At 50.1% G+C, this 18011-nt stretch overlaps 1 protein-coding gene, 2 long non-coding RNA genes and 3 other non-coding genes across 9 annotated transcripts in view; 3 read left to right on the forward strand and 3 right to left on the reverse strand.

Annotated features, from left to right (window-relative positions):
* Window positions 1-2490: 2490 nt before the first annotated feature.
* TRNAK-CUU (transfer RNA lysine (anticodon CUU)) lies at window positions 2491-2563 on the reverse strand. The gene has a single exon. It is a non-coding gene; the product is annotated as a tRNA-Lys (tRNA).
* Window positions 2564-3037: 474 nt separating this feature from the next.
* Window positions 3038-3109, reverse strand: TRNAA-UGC (transfer RNA alanine (anticodon UGC)). Its single transcript has one exon. It is a non-coding gene; the product is annotated as a tRNA-Ala (tRNA).
* A 2727-nt stretch (window positions 3110-5836) lies between these two features.
* TRIM7 (tripartite motif containing 7) lies at window positions 5837-15343 on the forward strand. 2 transcript variants are annotated; one of them, XM_039880183.1, is made up of 7 exons: window positions 5837-6552; window positions 7439-7534; window positions 10550-10780; window positions 11465-11487; window positions 11773-11888; window positions 12366-12401; window positions 13653-15343. In XM_039880183.1, exons 1-7 carry the CDS (start codon window positions 6043-6045, stop codon window positions 14249-14251), a joined length of 1611 nt encoding a protein of 536 aa, XP_039736117.1. In that variant the 5' UTR covers window positions 5837-6042; the 3' UTR covers window positions 14252-15343. The 2 variants fall into 2 exon arrangements, with proteins under 2 accessions (XP_039736117.1, XP_039736118.1); XM_039880184.1 differs by having other exon boundaries at window positions 5856-6552; window positions 13740-15343.
* LOC120616602 (uncharacterized) lies at window positions 9790-13657 on the reverse strand. 2 transcript variants are annotated; one of them, XR_005656637.1, is made up of 3 exons: window positions 12297-13657; window positions 11613-11959; window positions 9790-9925 (listed from the first exon to the last, which is right to left on the reverse strand). It is a non-coding gene; the product is annotated as an uncharacterized LOC120616602 (long non-coding RNA). The 2 variants fall into 2 exon arrangements; XR_005656638.1 differs by lacking the exon at window positions 9790-9925 and adding an exon at window positions 10709-11246.
* A 2469-nt stretch (window positions 15344-17812) lies between the features above and the next one.
* Window positions 17813-17885, forward strand: TRNAT-UGU (transfer RNA threonine (anticodon UGU)). Its single transcript has one exon. It is a non-coding gene; the product is annotated as a tRNA-Thr (tRNA).
* The window catches only part of LOC120616601 (uncharacterized), a 2943-nt gene continuing 2754 nt past the window's right edge, over window positions 17823-18011 (forward strand). For both annotated transcript variants that reach the window (XR_005656635.1, XR_005656636.1), the window contains exon 1: window positions 17823-18011. This exon is cut by the window's right edge. This is a non-coding gene — a long non-coding RNA (uncharacterized LOC120616601).

An 18011-nucleotide genomic window follows, 5' to 3' on the forward strand; every position in this document is an offset into this window, starting at 1 on the left:
GCTTTAACATTTACAACTGTGATGCATTGACTCTTAATCACAAAACAAATCTTCGGTCTTTTCCATATTCAAAATCCTCCCCCTTGCCTTTAGACACTAAACATCTCAAATGACAGAAGAGAGGGTTTCCCAAAATATCCAGTAATTTTAAGCCAGTTGGTCTTGACACAGAACGGAAGAGCAGGTCATTTGGGGTCATCTTTTTGGCCACATTTCCTTTTGCAGGCAATCCTCCAGAATTAGGTTGCTCCGGCTGACTTTTTGCCCTCCTCCTTACTCAAAATTCACACACCCCAGGACACCAGTTTATGACTGAGACCTGACTTTCAACTGGGAGACTTGCGCCCTTAAACCCGTGTGATCTGATGTAAATGGCAATGAAATGATGGGGTGAGCATTTCGTGTCTCATCTCTCCTGATGCTACACAGATCCTGGGATAATGACTTAGTCAAGTCTCATAAAGGGAAACCAGTGACTGTTAAAGAAAGAGCTGATACTGGAGTATTTTTAGACTCATTAGAAAATGGGCATAAATATATTAAACTTGGAGATAATTTTCTGTTTCAAAAGAGGTTTTAAATGAAAATATTTAAGTGGATGGTTGATTAATAATTTATGTATAAATTATACATAATGATCATTGTAAGACCACAAACTACATGCATGATCTAATAATTTGTATATACCCCATATGACGTCAACCAAATAGAAAGTCATATACACATTTAATTTCTTATATCTATTTGGATTCTTTCCATCCAAGGGAGAAAATTTGCAGAATGAGAAATAACTGAGTAGGTCTTGCCAATGTCGTTTAGGCTTTGCAAGTAAAGAAAACATGATGGCCTCTCCAGAAACAGGCCAGAAAAGAGAAAAAATAATATTGTCCTATGGAATTGGGTGATGAACCATAAATGAGAGTGAAACTGTGACCTTCAAGATCTTTTGTCCAAGTATGCTCCTGTAAGGAGCAAAAGAAGAGTTCTTTTTTTCTGCCAGGCAGTGCCCTGCAGACCCTGCAATGTGTATTACCTAGTAGGACAGGTAGTGAGGAGCCCTGGCAATTTTAAGGATTGGAATAGGGGTCACACATTTAGATTTTTTTCTAAAGCAGCCCATTGCCACAAAAGCAATGAAGAAACAGGCAATCTCATTCATGGCTGGTGGGAGGGGCTATCAACCTGTAAGATCCACAGCTGGGTGATTTGCCTGTTTCTATAAAATTACAATAGCATATATGCCTTGGCCTGGTAATCTCTCTTCCAGGAATTTGCCCTTAGGTGTGAGTGCAAAAACACAAAATGACAACACTACTTACTTATTAACTGAAGCATTGATTATAATAATAAGAGATTGGAAACAAATATAAATGTCAATCAGTAGGTGATGTGTTAAATAAACAATGATTTATCTATAGCGGAATAGTATGCAGCTGCCAAGAGATTGAGAAAATTTTCTATGTCTTGAGATAGAAAGATCTTCAAAATAAAACTCAGCTGTATTTATATTTTTGTGTAAGATAGAGGAAAATAAAAATATTTTTTCATAAAAAAAGAAAACTCTGGAAGAATATGTACACAGATACCTAAGTTGTTACCTAGGGAGGGAGGGTGAAAGTTAGATGATTTTTCACTGAATATTTTTATAGATGGTGCAATTTTGAACAGTATTGGTGTATTACCTACTCAAAAGATGTTTTAAAAACTCATTTCGTGGTGCAGCCTCCATGGAAAATGGTATGGAGATTCCTCAAAAAAAATTAAGCGTAAAAATACCGTATGATCAGCAATTCCACTTCTAGTATGTACCCAAAAGAAGAGCAAGCAGAAACTCAAACAGATATTTGTACACTCAAGTTCAGAGTAGCATATTCACAATAGCAAAGGTAGCAGGAACCCAAATGTCTACCCATAGGTGAGTGGATAAACAAAATGTAGTATATACATACAATGGAATATTATTCACTCTTAAAAGAGAAGAAATTTTGACACATGCTACAGCATGCATGGATGAACCTTGAAAATGTTATGCTAAGACAAATAAGCAGATATTGTATGATTCATCTTATATAAGATACCTAGAGTAGTCAATTCATAGAGACAGAAAGTAGAATGCCAAAGCCTGGAGGGAGAAGAGAGTAGGAAGTTATTGTTTACTGGGTACAGAGTTTGAGTTGGGGAAGATAAAAAAAGTTCTGGAGATGGATTGTGGTGACGGTTGCACAACAATGTGAACGTGTTTAAAGCTGCAGGACTTGTAAACTTAAAATGGTAAATTTTGTTATGCATAATTTATATTTTAAAAATTCACTCTGTTTGCAGATACAGGCTAGAATAGTGAATGAAGAATATTGTAGTCCCCAAAAGCCCAAATGAATGTTGCATACAGGAAATTTTCACTGTAGGATTTCCTTGTTTTTCGGAGATCAGGTCAGAATAAAACGTTTAACACTAATTACGCTTAAACTTTAAGAACAAAAGCTAAACTAACGCCCAACGTGGGGCTCGAACCCACGACCCTGAGATTAAGAGTCTCATGCTCTACCGACTGAGCTAGCCGGGCGCACCGAGAACATCTTTCATCAACTGTCATTAGTAACTGTTACTTCATGGTTACCTTTAGACTGTTGGAATTCAGCTTTGAAGTTAGATTTAGCTGGAGTATGATCTGGCCATTAAAAGGCTCTTGGTAGCCGGGAAACATGCACTCTGTCCGATTGAGCTTGACCGTCGTCCCTCCTACTTCAAGTCCGTTTTTTGCTTGTTGCCCTCTGCAAGTAATATAGCCCTTTTCCGTCCCCGGTAAGCACAGAGCGTAGAGGGAACACGTGTGAATCCTCTTGCCACTGGAGTGTTCACTCTGCGAGTTTTTAAGCCGGAGTTGTAAGGAAGCGTCAAGGGATGGGGAGAGGTGAGGTCCGCGGCTGACTCTTCCAACATGCGCAAACGCCAAGATCTGGAGTTTATATGGGCTGCAAATGCGTTGCATTTTGAAACTTAGTAGGGAAGCAAACAAAAGTTCAACGCGAAACCATTATGGAGATGCCGGGGATCGAACCCGGGGCCTCATACATGCAAAGCATGCGCTCTACCACTGAGCTACATCCCCACCACATAAAGAAAGTCTCCCTATATACATTTAGGAGATTTTTGGAGCTGGGAGCGGGTGGGCGGATAACATCCGCCAAGTGCGACAACCCAGCTGCTGCAAAACCCTATCCGCAGCGCCGCGAGGGATTCTAGGACCCTCTACTGAATGACTACAAGTGAGAGGACCTCGACCGAAAGGACGCCTAGGAGAGGACAGGACCTGGATTAAACACCTAGTGGCAGGCGGTGGAAAAAGAGGAAAGTCCTTTGACGCGATGCCGCAAATGAACTGTGAGCCGAAAAGAAAAGTAAAATGACTGTGTGCAGGACGCAACATTTGTGAAACAAAAGGAGCAGGGAGTGTAGTAAAAAATATAATGTTTGTATAAAATAATTTAGAATTGCTTGGGAAGAGGAAAGGACTAGGGGTCAGGCAATTGGCAGACTCTTCACTGTGAACTGGCCTGTATATCTAAATTTTGAGCTACAGCCAAATTAATGCAATCCAAGAAAAGTTTACAGAGCTCCTATTAGGTACCAATAACTGCTCTGGAAAACTGGGGGTCCAGCGGTGAACAAAACCGACACAATGCATTCTCCCTAACAGTTCGCCTTCCAAAAGAGGTAGAGTGCTAGGGCGTCGAGGGAGAGAATGTAGAAAGGTGTGAATTTAAAGTGTGGTTCGGTCAGGCTTCATTGAGAAAGGTGACATTTGAAATAAAGACTTGAAGGAGGTGAGAAGTGAGCCATGCAGGTATCTGGAAAGAGAGGTCCAAGTAAAGGGAACATCCAGTTCAAAGGTCCTGCGGTAGGAATCTTCCTGACTTGTTACAGGAACAGCAAGGAGGTCCAAGTGGCAGGCAGGGAGTCAATAACTGAGAGTGACAGGAGATGAGGATAGAGAGGCGGGGTGCAAGGAATTGGGTGGAAGAATGGGTTGGGCTTTTAGACAATAGCACAGACTTCGACTTTTACTCTGAGAGAGGTGGGAGCCACTGGAGGTTTGAGCAGAGGAGGGCCATGATTTGACTTTAACAGAATTGTTCTCACAGCTGGGTGAAGATAGGGCAGGGGACCCGGACAGAAGGGGAGAGGCGATTGCTCATCCGTGACAATGCAGTGGAGAGGGTGAGAGAGTTGGACATGCTGAAGACTGGGGGTGGGGTGTGCACAATTTTTTCCTCTGGAATCATAGAAGACTCTCCTGTGTTGGTCTGAGCACCTGGAGGGATGGAGTTGTTAAATGGGGTAGGGAAGGCTGTGCGAGGAGCCTGTGGTGGGGGCAGATCAGAAGTACAGTTGCAGACAGGGTACGTGATGCCCCTTAGAACATGCAGGTGGAGATGCTACACGGGAGTTGGATGTGGGAGCCAGGCATCCTAGGGGGACCTGGGCTGGGGTTGTGCACTGTGGTGTCAGAGAGAGGGTCGTTTAGGCCCGGAAAGTGTAAGAGATCACAAGGGAGTGAGTACAGACAGAGGTCCAAGGACGAAGTCAGGGTAGGGAGAGGAGATGGAGGTAGCAGCTCATAGAGCTGAGGGAAGAGCCTGGAAGGCACTCAGAAAGGGTGTCAAGAAGGAGGAAGCATCAGAGGAGAGGGCAGGCTAGGTGAGGCCCGAGAAGGGGCCTTTGCCTTTGGATTAAGATCGCAGTGGTCACTGGTGACCTCGATAAGAACGATTTCTGGGGAGGATGGGGGTGAAAGCCTGACCCCAGTGCCCTCGGAGGGCATGAGGAGAGAGGGGATGGAATGCAATTCCTGCACGGCCAGAGCAAATACCCGACAAGAAAGGGAGGACGGAGGATGAAGCAAAACACAGAAACAAAATATAGGAAAAGCTGGGGCCAGGTGGGACACTGCACTCTGATAGAGATACAGTGACCCTGAGGCACGCTCAGCGCGTTTATTACACACAACTAGAACAAAGAGGGGATCGGAGTCTTGTTCTCGGAACTTGAAACTTGATGGCAACAGTAATCTCCTGAAGGCCTGTCTGTACCCAAATATTTGTGCTAAATCCCTAGCAGCCGTCTGTTCTTTGTTTGCTTCTCTGCCCTTGGCAGATTGCAATTCAGACAATCGTGGCTTTGCCGATGCTTTGACCATAGGTCCGACTCAGGCTTCGGCCACAGGTCCAGCTCAGATCCGGCTCTCTACAGTGGAAGCAAATAATACTGGCAGCCCTGGAGGGGACTATGGAGATGGGCTGGAGGGACAATAGAGGGTTGGTAATTTGCTGGGGGGAGAGAGTAAAGTGGGAAAGTTTATTGTAAATGTATTACTTGCTCCAAAACAAAAATTAAATAAAGAATAAACAAAAGGGGAGGGGACAATCGCGAGAAAGGTAGCTACAGAGGTGGATATAAGGGCACGCTTGGGGGTGGGAGGCAAGAGCCAGGTTCCAGACTCCAAATTTAGTTCAGCACGGGGCCAGGACAAACCTGCACTCCGGGAACCTGACACTATGGCCCGGGAGCCAGGCCCTTGCCCCGGCCACGCTGGGTCGGCCTGGAGCGGCACCCGGGAGTAGCGCCCAGCTGGGCGTGTGCGCCCACCTGTCCCGGCCCATTTCTCGTTGACTGGGTCAGCCTGGGCGGCCTGGAGGAACCCGCGGAGGGGCTGGGCGAGGGCAGTGACGGGGAGTGGGCGCCGCAGGACCGAGGAGGCCGCGGGACAAGGCTGGGGGCGGAGGGGCCCGAGGCTGGGCAGGCCCGAACTTGGACCCTCTCGCTGCGCGGCCCAGCCCGCCCTTAACGCTCTGCCTCCCGGCCGGTTTCCCAGCCGGGCGCGCCCCCGCGCCAGTCTCCGCCCGCCGCGTTAGCCGGAGTTAGCCGCGCCCTTCCTCCCAGTGGGCTACGGGAGGCCCGCCTCGGCCGCCGAGTTCCCACCCGCGTACTGTCGGGTCCTGGTTCACCCCGGCGCCGCCCAACTTGTGTGCACAGAGGGCGCGCATGGCGGCGGTGGGGCCGCGAACAGGCCCGGGCGCCGGGGCCGAAGCGCTGGCACTGGCGGCGGAGCTGCAGGGCGAGGCGACATGTTCCATCTGCCTGGAGCTCTTCCGCGAGCCGGTGTCCGTCGAGTGTGGCCACAGCTTCTGCCGCGCCTGCATCGCGCGCTGCTGGGAGCGCCCGGGCGCGGGGACCGCCGCCGCCCCCCGCGCGCTGCCCTGCCCGCTGCCCTGCCCGCAGTGCCGCGAGCCCGCGCGCCCCAGCCAGCTGCGGCCCAACCGGCAGCTAGCCGCGGTGGCCGCGCTGTTGCGGCGATTCAGCCTGCCCCCGGCTACACCGGGCGAGCGCGGGTCCCCGGAGGCGGCGGCGGAGGCCGAGTGTGTACAGCACGGCGAACCGCTCAAACTCTACTGCCAGGACGACGGACGCGCCATTTGCGTGGTGTGCGACCGCGCCCGCGAGCACCGTGCGCACGCCGTATTGCCGCTTGACGAGGCAGTGCAGGAGGCCAAGGTGAGCGCCGGCCCTAACCCTGCCAGTCCCACCCCTGCGGGTCCCCGCGGTCCCCGTTTTGGTCCTGCCTTCCCCAACACGCAGTGCAGACGACAGGCAGGCAGGCCCCGGGTCAGCCCTGGTTCTTTTTTCCTACCTTATCCTGCTGAGCACTGGCTCCCTCTGTCACCCCCACACCACCATTACCTTCCAACCCTCTCACGTTTTCCTTTGCGCCCCATTCTGGACCGCCTGCGCGATGCCCCACAGATTTGGCCATTTGCGTTCTGTCCAACCTCGGCCTCTAGCGGCGTCCTGGGCACACCCACACGACTGCTGCCCCCACTCTCAGCTCTCTCCCGGAGTGGGACGACCTTCCCAAGAGGTCAGGGAGAGGTAGGTGGCTCCAGGGTTAAGTAGAGCGTGGAGAGAGCCGTCTGGGCTGTGTCAAAGCTGTTGATTCTGGCTCCTTTCTTTCCTGCCTCCTTGCTGGGGCCTCAGCTGAGATGTATGCGGAGGCTTTGGGCGCACAGTTCCCAGTCTTTCTTTGCTCCCTACTCTGCTCCAACTCTTCCACACAAAGGAATTTCTGATGATGGGGAGAAGAGCAGAGGAGAGGACAAGGAACTTTGGGCTGCTGGGGGCGGGGCGGGGCTTGTGTTTCGGCCGGAATCGTTCACAGATGGTCTTGGGGAAGTGAGATGCAAAAGCCTTTGGCTACACCCTGAAGTTGCCCTGTCCCCCTCTGTGCAGTCTAAGCAGACAGTATCCATCTCGTCCAGAGATGGCTTCAACCCGGCCTCCTCCTCAATGAGCAAGACCTTCCCTTTCTCCTGGATGGCTCCAGGAAGGCAAATATGGGGGTTTCCAGAATCCCTACAATGTCTCCCTTCTCACCCTCCTGCAGGAGCTCCTGGAGTCCAGGCTGAAGGTCTTGAAGAAGGATCTGGAGGACTATGAGGTGTTTCGTTCCACCGAAGAGAAGGAGAGCAAAGAGCTCCTGGTGAGCTGGGGACCCCCAGGTGGGCACCCCCTGGGCAGCAACAGAGGGCCAGTCACCATCCCCCCCCACTTCTGGCTCTGTTTTTATGTGTGGTGTTGGAGTGTGTGCCTATGGAGCAGTAGAGGTGGACTTTAGAAAAATAATAGGATACATACTATATAGGGTGGCCATATACTTTATTATATAACTAGAGCTCTTGAGAGTGAAAGGGAGTGCTAAAATAATCCTTCTAGAACAGCTGGCTTACATCGGAACTGTCCCAGTGAATTCGGATATATAGGCACCTTAATATTACCTAACACCCCAGTGGGGCTGTAGAGCATCTTGTAATCGAATGCATTGATGTTTCTGCAGAGAAACATGAATATTAATACTAATTATGGGGACATAAATACAGTAAATAGCCTCATATTAGTCAGGGCATGTTTTGCCACTAAAAGAGTTATGAAAAAACTTTTTTCATTTTTAGAGCTTTTTAGATTTTGAAATTAAGATCAAGGAGGAGGGGCTCAGTGGCTGTCAGAGCTGCTTCCGGTCCAACTAAGGGAAGGAGATTTGGGGACTGTTTTCCAGCAGCCTCTGCTGGGCAGCGCATTGTGCCCGGCGCCCCCTCGTGGGCAGAAATGACATTTTGTCTACGAAGGAACAAGAAAGTGAAAAAGGGCTCATTTTGGTTAAGGTGAGCAAATGTGGGTTACAGACTGTAATTTTCTATCTTACAATTTCATTTCCTAGCTCAGTAAGGTGATGTTAAAAAAATGAAAAGATCTACTAGGGTCTGTTAGGACAGGGCCATTCAGTTTTGGATTTGGGAATTGAAGAAAGATGAATTTGAGGGCCCTCCTATCCTCAAGGTGGGGAGGAGGTGGTGGAGGGGAAGACCCCGAATTCAGATATCCCCAGGTCCTTTCCTGACTCTCAGCTGTAAATGGTGTACCTGCCTCCAGTGTGCATCCCAGCCTTTCCTTCTCATCATTCATTTTCCTCCCCAAGGAAAAGCCCAGCCCCCCTCTGCTGGAGAAAGGAGTGTGTGGCTCTTCCATCTGTGACCCAGAGGGCCTTCCACAGCTCTGTGGTCTCTAACCCCACCCACCTGTGACACTGCTTAGCCCTTTCCCCTCTGTCCTCTGCCAATCCACCACCCCTTTGGCTCCCACAGTCTTTAGAATTACAAAATACCTATTTAATGAAACTATAGAGGCAGAGGACAATGGTAACAAGGAGAGTGAATACTTTATCAGAAAATGTTTTTACCATTTAGAGGAGTGGTTCTCAACTGGGGACAGTTTTGGCCCCCAGGAGACATCTGGAGACATTTTTTATTGTCAGCACTGGGGCAGGGTTGCTACTGGCATTTAGTGGCAGAGGCCAGGTGCTGATTAATCATCCTACAATGCACAGGACAGCCCTGAATAGCAAAGAATGATCTGGTCTCAATTGTCAATAGCACTGAGGTTGGAAACCCTGATTTAGAGAGTATTTTGGCTAATATTGTCCCACTTGTGTTATTTCCTTGGGAGGCCATATGGTATAGTTGTAAGAAGTTTAGACTCTGGGGTTAGAATACTGATCCCCCATTTACTGGTGACATGCCTCTCTGTTTCTGTCTCCTCATTTGTAAAATGAGTGAATTCACGTCATTGGGTTGTTGTCAGCGCTGAGTGAGTTAACACCTGTAAAGCGCCCCATGCTGCTGCCACCTGCTCACCCAGTGTCCAGATTATGAAGGTCCTAGGGAACCATGGCCTGAAGCTGGGTCTCTTGACTTCAAAACCCACTACAGTCTCCTCTTCCAGCCATCCCTCCTCCCTTAGAGTTTTTGGGGAAGAATTGTGACAGTGGAGCTTGTCTTGGAGAGACAGAATCTTTTTCACTTCTCACTGGCCATGAGAGGTCTTGCTTGTTATGTTACGTGCATTTCCTCCCACATATTCATGTAAGGAATCAGGGGTCAGGAGCACAAGTCTGTGTCTGAAGACAGTGACAATCATGTGAATAATAGTAATGGAAAGAATAGAATACAAAGCCTGCACACAGCATGTTCTCTCTTGGGTCACTGTGGGTGTGCTGGTACTTCTGGTCCCTGGCATTGATTTGTTTTCCTTCTTCCTACTTTTCTGCATATCCCAGATTTTGTATTATGAGCATGCGTTACCTTCATAATTGTTCAGCAGAGTGGTGCTCTTTAAAGTGAAGTAAAGTGAGGAGTGAAAGTTGGAGGGGTGACACATGTTAAAACACAAAGTTCAACTGAGTACATTTTAAAGATCTTATTGGCTTTATTCAGTGGTTGATGAATCGGGCCACATCTAATAAAGCAGATAGAAAGGCGCTCCAAAGATCTGTACAAGGCAAGAGATTCTATAGGCGGAGGGAGCAGGAACAAGGAAGCTGTACAAGGCCAAAAAAAAAAAAAAAAGGGTCAGCTATTGCAAGGTTACTTTCCGTAAAGGGGATGGCAGGGGTTTATCAGGCAGGTTACTGAACAAAGGTGATTCCTGATTGGCTGGCTTAAGATTCCATTTCTGGGACAGCTGAAACTGTAATGAAGTCTTTTTGGTGACAAGGGGCTTAGCACAAGTGACTCTATTATATTGTCCCTATTTCCTTGTACTTAACATGGAATAAATGTGTTTGAGACGAAAAGATGACCTCAGTTTAATCGTTATGGTGGCCCCAGGAGGCATAATTTATCCCTCCCACTTTTCATATGTGGAAACTGCAGCCCCGAGTGTTCTGGGAGTGAGTTTAAAGTTGCCCTATCTTGGTGGCAGAGCCTGGGTACACAGAGACACATAGGCACATCTGTGACATGGGAAGGGAGAGCATGTGTTGAGGCTGCTAAGTGCTTGGAGTTGGATACTTAAATTAGAGAGGGCACGTGTGGGTGAGCCTCTAACCCCTAGCAGTGAGATGGATTGGATCTCTGCCCTGTGGGATGGCTCAGAGGCCCCTGTCCAAATGCCAAGTGTTGATGCCCACATCTCCTCGCCCCTCCAACTTATCCTGGGACAGAAGCAGATGGCAGCTGAGCGAGAAAAGGTAGGGGCAGAGTTCCAGGCACTGCGGGCCTTTCTTGTGGAGCAGGAGGGCCGGCTCCTGGGCCGCCTGGAGGAGCTGTCCCGGGAGGTGACACAAAAGCAGAATGAAAACCTGGCCCAGCTCGGGGGAGAGATCACCCAGCTCTCCAAGCTCAGCAGCCAGATCCAGGAGACAGCTCGCAAGCCTGACCTTGACTTTCTTCAGGTGAGTCTGGCTCCCCAGGGCTTTGAGTCATTTATCCTAAGGCATTGCGAAGGCAGTGAGAACAGTTCAATCCTATGAGTTTAGTAGAATCCCACAATCTGGAGCCCAAAGGGCCTGGAAAGAGGTGCCCTGATTGTCCTGGGGTTAGAGGTCTAAAAAGATGTGACAAAACTTCCTTGACTGTGAACCACAATGATATATCTTACATTGTATTCCAATATGTACACATTTGAGACGAAAGTCTCGGAAAATAACACCTCTCAGGTGTGATGCACTCGGATGCTTTCTATTCTACTTCAAAATAGTCACGGTCTGCTAAACTTTACAAGTCACAAATGGGTCAAGAACAGCTGTTTAAAAGACACTGATCTGAATGCACAGTTGCTGTGTAAAGGCTGTGACTTGTCTTGGTGGTGTCAAGAGCAGAAGCAACTCTGTGTCCCAGCATGTGGCTGCAGTGATGATCCTGTAAGGAGGGGAGCATTTGCAGAGCTGTGAGCAGGTTGATGAGACGCCCAGCTGCCAGCCAAGTGGAAAGCCTTTGGCGCTGGGGCCTGCGGCTGAGCAGATGGTGGATGTGGTACACCTGCTTATTGCCTATTCCCCTGGAAGCAGGGCAGGGGCCAGAGGTGAGTGGAGATTACTCAATGCTGATTTGTTTTTTTCTTTCATTTGTCTTTCCAGGAATTCAAAAACACACTCAGCAGGTGAGCAGACCTAATAGTTTCTTGGGCCTCTCTAAGATGGTTCTTCTTCCTGTCCATTGCACTCTCTCCCTCTTCCCCCAGCCCCCATGCCCCAACTTCTCACCTCCCATTCCCCACTGCCTTACCTGGGCACCTTCTGAGGCAGAAGTCCACTTGTCTGGCCATGGTATCGGCATAAGATCAGGCTCCCCTTTGTCCACCTCTTCTCTCCAAGAGGACCTAGCTGTTCTAATTATGGGAGTGGGACAATGTTGGTGGCCCTTCCTTAGGGTCCTTGTCTTGCAGGTGCAGCAATGTGCCTGCCCCCAAGCCAAGCACAGTCTCTTCTGAGATGAAGAATAAAGTCTGGAATGTTTCCCTTAAGACCTTTGTCTTAAAGGGGCTGCTCAAGAAGTTCAAAGGTAGGGCCTGTGGGAGGTTGGGCCACATGGTTCTGGTGGTTTAGGGTCCCAAGGATGTGCCTTTCCAGAAGCTGTGTGAGAAAACAGCAGCTGGGGTGTATGGTGGCTAATTTATTCAGGCCACCTCAGGGCAAGAAGCTTCCCCTGGGGACAGACAGGGCAGGAAGCATGGGGGACAGAAAGAGGGCTGAGGAAGGAGAGTTTAGCTCTGATTAGCTCAAGCTTAAAGGAAAAGAAGCAGGAAAGGGAGACCCAGAATACTGCCCCCCACACTTACACACGCACACATGCACACACACACACACCTACACACACATACATATACACATGCACACGCACTGGGCCCTGTGCCTCTGGTGTATCTGGGGAATGTGCAAGCAGGGCCATAAATGTCAGACTAGGTGGTACCACTGTCATTGCCAGATAGACAATCTCCTCTGTCGTTCATGCACACCCTGCTTTGTTTTTCCTCCTCAGAGGATCTTCGCGGAGAGCTGGAGAAAGAGGAGAAAGGTAGGCTGTGGTGATAGTGCCCCTTATGTAGCCACGGAGAGAATCCAGTCCCGGCCCGTGACTGTCTCTCTGGGCTTTGTGCACGGCCAGTTCCTTTTACCTACTGGCCTCAGTGACTATGCCATCTGCTCCCTGTTCCCCCTCATCCTCAGCTCACAATGCTGACTCCTTCAAGCTACAATGGGGCCCATAGGCCTGAAAGCTGTGGGTCGCTACAGAGGGAAAGTACTCTGCGCCTCGGGATACTAGATTGGGGAGGGCTTGTCTGTCACCATTCCCCACTCCCAGATATACCGAGACCTCTCCTGGGGACAAGATTGTGTGCAGGGGTCAAGGGAAGCAGGAGGAGTCTAAGGATAGGAAGGGAGGTGGTTCTGACTCCTGCAGAGCTCTGGGGTGAGTGGGATCCAACCCACTGGGAGTGGAGGTGGTGAGGGCACCTGTTTCTGATACCGATGACCCTGCTAAGTCAGACTTTGCCTGGGAAGAATCTAAACTAGTTGAATCAGCCCCTCCTCTGCTCGGAACCTCTCACTCAGTAAGGCTGGATCCTCACCAAGGTCTTCCAGGCTGGACGGATCCGGCCCCACTACACATTCGCCTCCTGGTTCACTCTGTGCAGCATACAGTCTCCTTGCTGCTCCTGGAATGTATCAAGCACACACCCAACTGGCCTGGAACTGCTTTGGCTCTCACCTCCTTTATGTTAATTTGCTCAAATGCACCTTTTGGTGAGGCCTTCCCCGGGCCCTCCAGTTGAAATTACAGCCTGTTCTCCTTGTCTTTCCCATCCTCCCCTCAGTAGGAGGGCAGCGATCTTTGCGATTCCCAGGGCCTAGAACAGGCCTGGAACACAATCGTATTTACAAGTGTGCATATTTGAGCTTTTAATTATAGATGATTTCAAACATACACTGGAGAAAAGAGCATAACAAATATTATGTACTCATAACACACCTTCAGCAATGATCAACTCATGGCTAATATTTTTCATAAACACTCCTACTCACTTCTTCCCATTGGATTATTTGGAAGCAAGTCATAGATCATTTCCATAAATATCTCTAAAGAGATAGACTTTACGGGGAAAAAAACACCACAAAACCATCATCATAATTAAAAGAACTGATCATTCTTTCCAGTATCTCAGTGTTGGACACCACCTAATTGTCTTATAAATTGTTGGATTTGTCTGTGCTTGAATTGGGGTCCCAATCAGGTCTGTACATTGCATTTGTTTGATTTCAACAGGTACTCGTGTTGAGGGGGGCAGGAATAAGGGGCGGCAGCCGTGCAAGGGGCTTCATGGGCAGTCTCTCCCTGTCTTCCCCACCACAGTGGAGCTGACCTTGGACCCCGATACGGCCAACCCCCGCCTCATTCTCTCTCTGGATCTTAAGAGCGTGCGCCTTGGACAGCGGGTCCAAGACCTGCCCAGCCACCCGCGTCGCTTCGATACCAACACTCGAGTCCTGGCGTCCTGTGGCTTCTCCTCCGGGCGGCACCACTGGGAGGTGGAGGTGGGCCCCCAGGACGGCTGGGCCTTCGGCGTGGCCCGCGAGAGTGTGCGCCGCAAGGGCCTCACGCCCTTCACCCCAGAAGAGGGCGTCTGGGCGCTGCAGCTCAATGGCGGGCAGTACTGGGCAGTGACCAGCCCTGAGCGGACACCCCTCAGCTGTGGGCATCTGTCCCGCGTGCGGGTGGCGCTGGACCTGGAGGTGGGGGCCGTGTCCTTCTACGCCGTGGAGGACATGCGCCACCTTTACACCTTCCGCGTCAACTTCCATGAGCGCGTGTTTCCCCTTTTCTCTGTCTGCTCCACTGGCACCTACTTGCGAATCTGGCCTTGAGGGGCATTACCCAGCCCCCCAGGTTCGCGGGGCCAGGATGGCTCAGTTAAGGGTGAACTCGCCCTCTTGGCTGCCTGTGGAATGGGAGGTGGTTCTCCTTCGGGAGCCTCCTGCTCACTTTTGGTCTACCTGTCACTCTCCTGCCCCCAGCTGCCTTAGAGGAGTTTCTGGTGACCACAGTATGAAAACTGAGCAGTGGGGGAAAGGGGCTCTGTGGTCACCTGGTCACTTGGATCCTCAGGGCCTGTCCCCTGCCTGCTGTTCTGGCATGTGGATTTGGCCTGCCGTGATGAGGTGGGGATGGGTGAGGACAGGAGCCCACCTGTTGACAGAGGTGCTTCTTTTCACTCTGGCTTACTGCCCAGACTCAGTAGGGCTTCTCGCTCCCTGGAACATCAGCCCTGGTCCTGTGCTGTCCTCAGTTGCAAGGTGGGGAGCCAGCCAGGTTCATTATCACTTCTGCTTTGTTTGCCTTCTTGTCAGCTGCTAGCTCTGCCTTCAGAGACCTGAATCCAGCTGGCCTGACCAAATCATCCGCTCAGGGAGGAGCACTGTACTCCCAGCTCAGAGGACAGTCTGGGGCAGGACTGGAAGGAAAACCTTGACCTGCACATGAGGGAGAAGCTCAGGACAACAGTATATAGGCATGGCTACCTTCCAATATCCCTCAACTTGATGTTACAGAGTAATATGCAGATCCTTGGCCACAGCGACAGCCATGTGTGTTCACAGATGCCTGAATCCCTCTCAAGTGCCAAAGTACAGTCTTCCTTGGGTAAGGAGACCAAAATTTCTGGAATTTTGAAACACAAGACAGCACTTATAATTTTACAGATTTAACTAACGCCAGCATGGAAATGGACAGAGCACACACATGCCCCTGACAGATTCTTTCTGGAACTTGTCAAATGTATGCCAACGGCAGAGGATGCTAGTTTCAAGGCCAGATCAGCTTGTGGCCATTATTGCCCTGGCGAATTGTTCCCCGGCTTCTGTATGGCTGGGCTTTCTTGGAGGGTGGTGGTGGGCTGTTCCTTGCTTAGTGCTCCACAGGCAAAGGAGATGGAGATGGAAATACAGACTGTGAACTCATTTCTAGGGTTGCTTGGCTCGTTCTTGGCTTGCCTGAGTGCAAGAGCACAAGCATGAGCAAGGGTTTCTGCCAGATTGGGTGAACACGTGTACTTCTGTGTGCGAGGAATGTGCACATTCCTCAGATTGTGGGGGCAGAGGGGTGTGTGGATCTTGGAAAGGGTGTGTATGAGCACATGTATAGGGTTGAGGTATTGAAACAGACCTAGGTCAATCTGGTCTATTATTGGTTTGTTGTTGTTAAATATTAACCATCCCATATTTAGGTGAGGGCTATAGGTTTCCTTCCCCACCAATGTGTGCCCGGCTAGATGAAAGCCAGTTTCAGACCTAATTCTGTCCTGCACAGGTTTAGACAGATGTATTGGCATGCAGGGACGATGACAGTCAAATAGTCTGGCGGCAAGAGTCCTGGAGTTTCTGAGCTCTAGCCCTTGAGATGCTTCAAACACATGTTGCATTCAAGGTGCTTGTAGGGCAAGCATGACACTGTTCTAGAGCAACCATCCCCAAACTTTTCGGCATCAGGGATTGGTGCTCCTATGAGAATCTAATGCCTGATCATCTGAGATAGAGCTGAGGCAGTGATGCTAGTGGTGGGGAGAGGCTGCAAATACAGATGAAGCTTTGCTTGCTCACCTGTCACTCACCTCCTGCAGTGTAGCCTGGTTCTTAACAGGCCACAGACCGGTAGCAGTCTGCAGCCCGGGGGCTGGGGATACCTGTTCTAAAGGTAGACCCAGTGCACACACAGAGCCAAGCAGTCAGAATCCAGTACCCTACAGGCCGGGAACAGGACCATATAAGAGTCCAGCCTACAGCAGCATTCCAGAGGGTGAATCCTGTGCCCTATTCATACATGGAGTGTAGCTCTAGAACATTGTTGCCAATCCACATATTTGAATACCACTGATTTCCACAAGGAAGACCCATTTCTAACATTGATTTGCTAATTAAATTGCCTAATGTTATCATCAAGCCCTAATGTTATCTAGGCCTGTATGGCTTTTGAATTGAGTATCACAATTGCCTTGTATATCATCTAGCAACTGTGCTGAAGTATTCAACACATGTTATAGGTCACAGAAGATAGGGTGACTGATGGAGGCCCTGTAGGGCCAGATTTGGGGACTGTAGGGGTGGCTGTCTGTATATGTTCACCTTTTGTGTTTGTGAATGTGGTTGTATGTGTATCAGAGTTTGCAGAATAACTACATAGATATCTATATATATCTGCAGAGATATAACAGTTACATAACAACTGCACAAGGAGGGTGACAGAGATGTTCTCTCTTGGTCACCAGGGCAGTGTGGTGACTTTGGATGTCACAATGCTGGTGTGAGAGTATGTGTGCACGTGTGCCTTTTCTTCTCCCATCCTTTGGGTATCATAAGATCTCTGAGGTCTCTGGGCCTCTGAAAGCAATGACTGGCCTAACTTGGGTCCTTCTGACCCCACCCATTAATCTCATATCCTTGTGAGCTGCAAAGGCACGACAACCCAGGTCCTTGCCACCAGACTCTTGCAGGGCTCCTCACCATCTAGACTGGAGGACACCTAGGGGCCTGCCGCTGGCCTGGCCACCCAGTGACCTAAGTCATCTAGCCTTGTAGGGACCATAGAGCAGTTTGGGCCACTAGCCAACGTCCACCACCTACAGCTGCCACTTCCTGACCATTGACGGGCAGGGGCTACTGTCCCTCACCTGAGCCCTTACCCTCTCTCCTTGCCCTCAAACCCGAGGGCCATTTGGGTGCCCTAACAGAACTAGCAACCCATGAATCCAAGGCGGGCCTTGATTTTGCCTTTTCCTAATTTGCCTATAGGTGCGGTAGGAGCTAGGGTCCCCCTACGTTGACCCAGTCTTTCTTGGCCCAGCACCAACTCGTACCTGGACCTTCTGACTTCCCCATCACTCTCTATCAGCCTCTCTCCTGATCCCTAGACTCTAGATGGGAGCAGGCCTGTGTGTGGGAGAGAAGAGAGTCCCCCGCCGCCCCACACCTTACGGTTCAGCTCTGACTCACTTGGGACCAGTTCCCCTCAGGACCGGCCCATTCACACCCTTCCCTGAGTACTCCCCTTCGCAGCCTGACCTGCTGCGACTCCGGTCCCCGTACTTTTGATCAGCCGCAGAACCGCCCCCACCCCATTCCGTCCCTGACTCCCCGCCCACCAGAGGTCTCTCCCGGGACTGCCGCGCGCCCCGCCCTCACGCCGTCCCTCACAGCCTCAGTATGAGGACTTGCGCGCGAAATGCCGGCCTTCCTTGTGCAGACCTCCTAGGATTTGCAGCTCCTATACTTACAGAAGCCGCAGGTTGAGTGGTAGTAGCCGGGCGGAGCCCTTAAGGGCGGAGGAACGCCGACTCCGCCTCTTGTCTTGTAGCTCATTTATATAGTTATCTGCGACTGCGCGAATACAGATGAAGCATTAAGTGCTCGTGCGCAGAAGGTTCTTCACCAGTTGGCTCCATAGCTCAGGGGTTAGAGCACTGGTCTTGTAAACCAGGGGTCGCGAGTTCAAATCTCGCTGGGGCCTACGCAAGTTTTTTTTCCCCCTCCCACTTCATAAACTTTTCTGAAAGGTGGAAAAGCTTAAGATGCGCAAGCCGACACGAATTCCGCCTTTCTGGCAAGCCAGACTCTGGTGAAGCTTCCTGTGTTT

This window comes from Pteropus medius, unplaced genomic scaffold (genome assembly GCF_902729225.1).
Source record: "Pteropus medius unplaced genomic scaffold, Ma_sr-lr_union100, whole genome shotgun sequence".
Classification (NCBI taxonomy): Eukaryota; Metazoa; Chordata; class Mammalia; order Chiroptera; family Pteropodidae; genus Pteropus; species Pteropus medius.

Coding starts and splice junctions, on each gene's coding strand:
- TRIM7 (XM_039880183.1), top strand. CDS start 6,043: ATGGCGGCGGTGGGGCCGCGAACAGGCCCGGGCGCCGGGGCCGAAGCG. Junction 6,553..7,438: donor AGGCAGTGCAGGAGGCCAAG/GTGAGCGCCGGC, acceptor ACCCTCCTGCAG/GAGCTCCTGGAGTCCAGGCT. Junction 12,402..13,652: donor GCTGGAGAAAGAGGAGAAAG/GTAGGCTGTGGT, acceptor TGATTTCAACAG/GTACTCGTGTTGAGGGGGGC.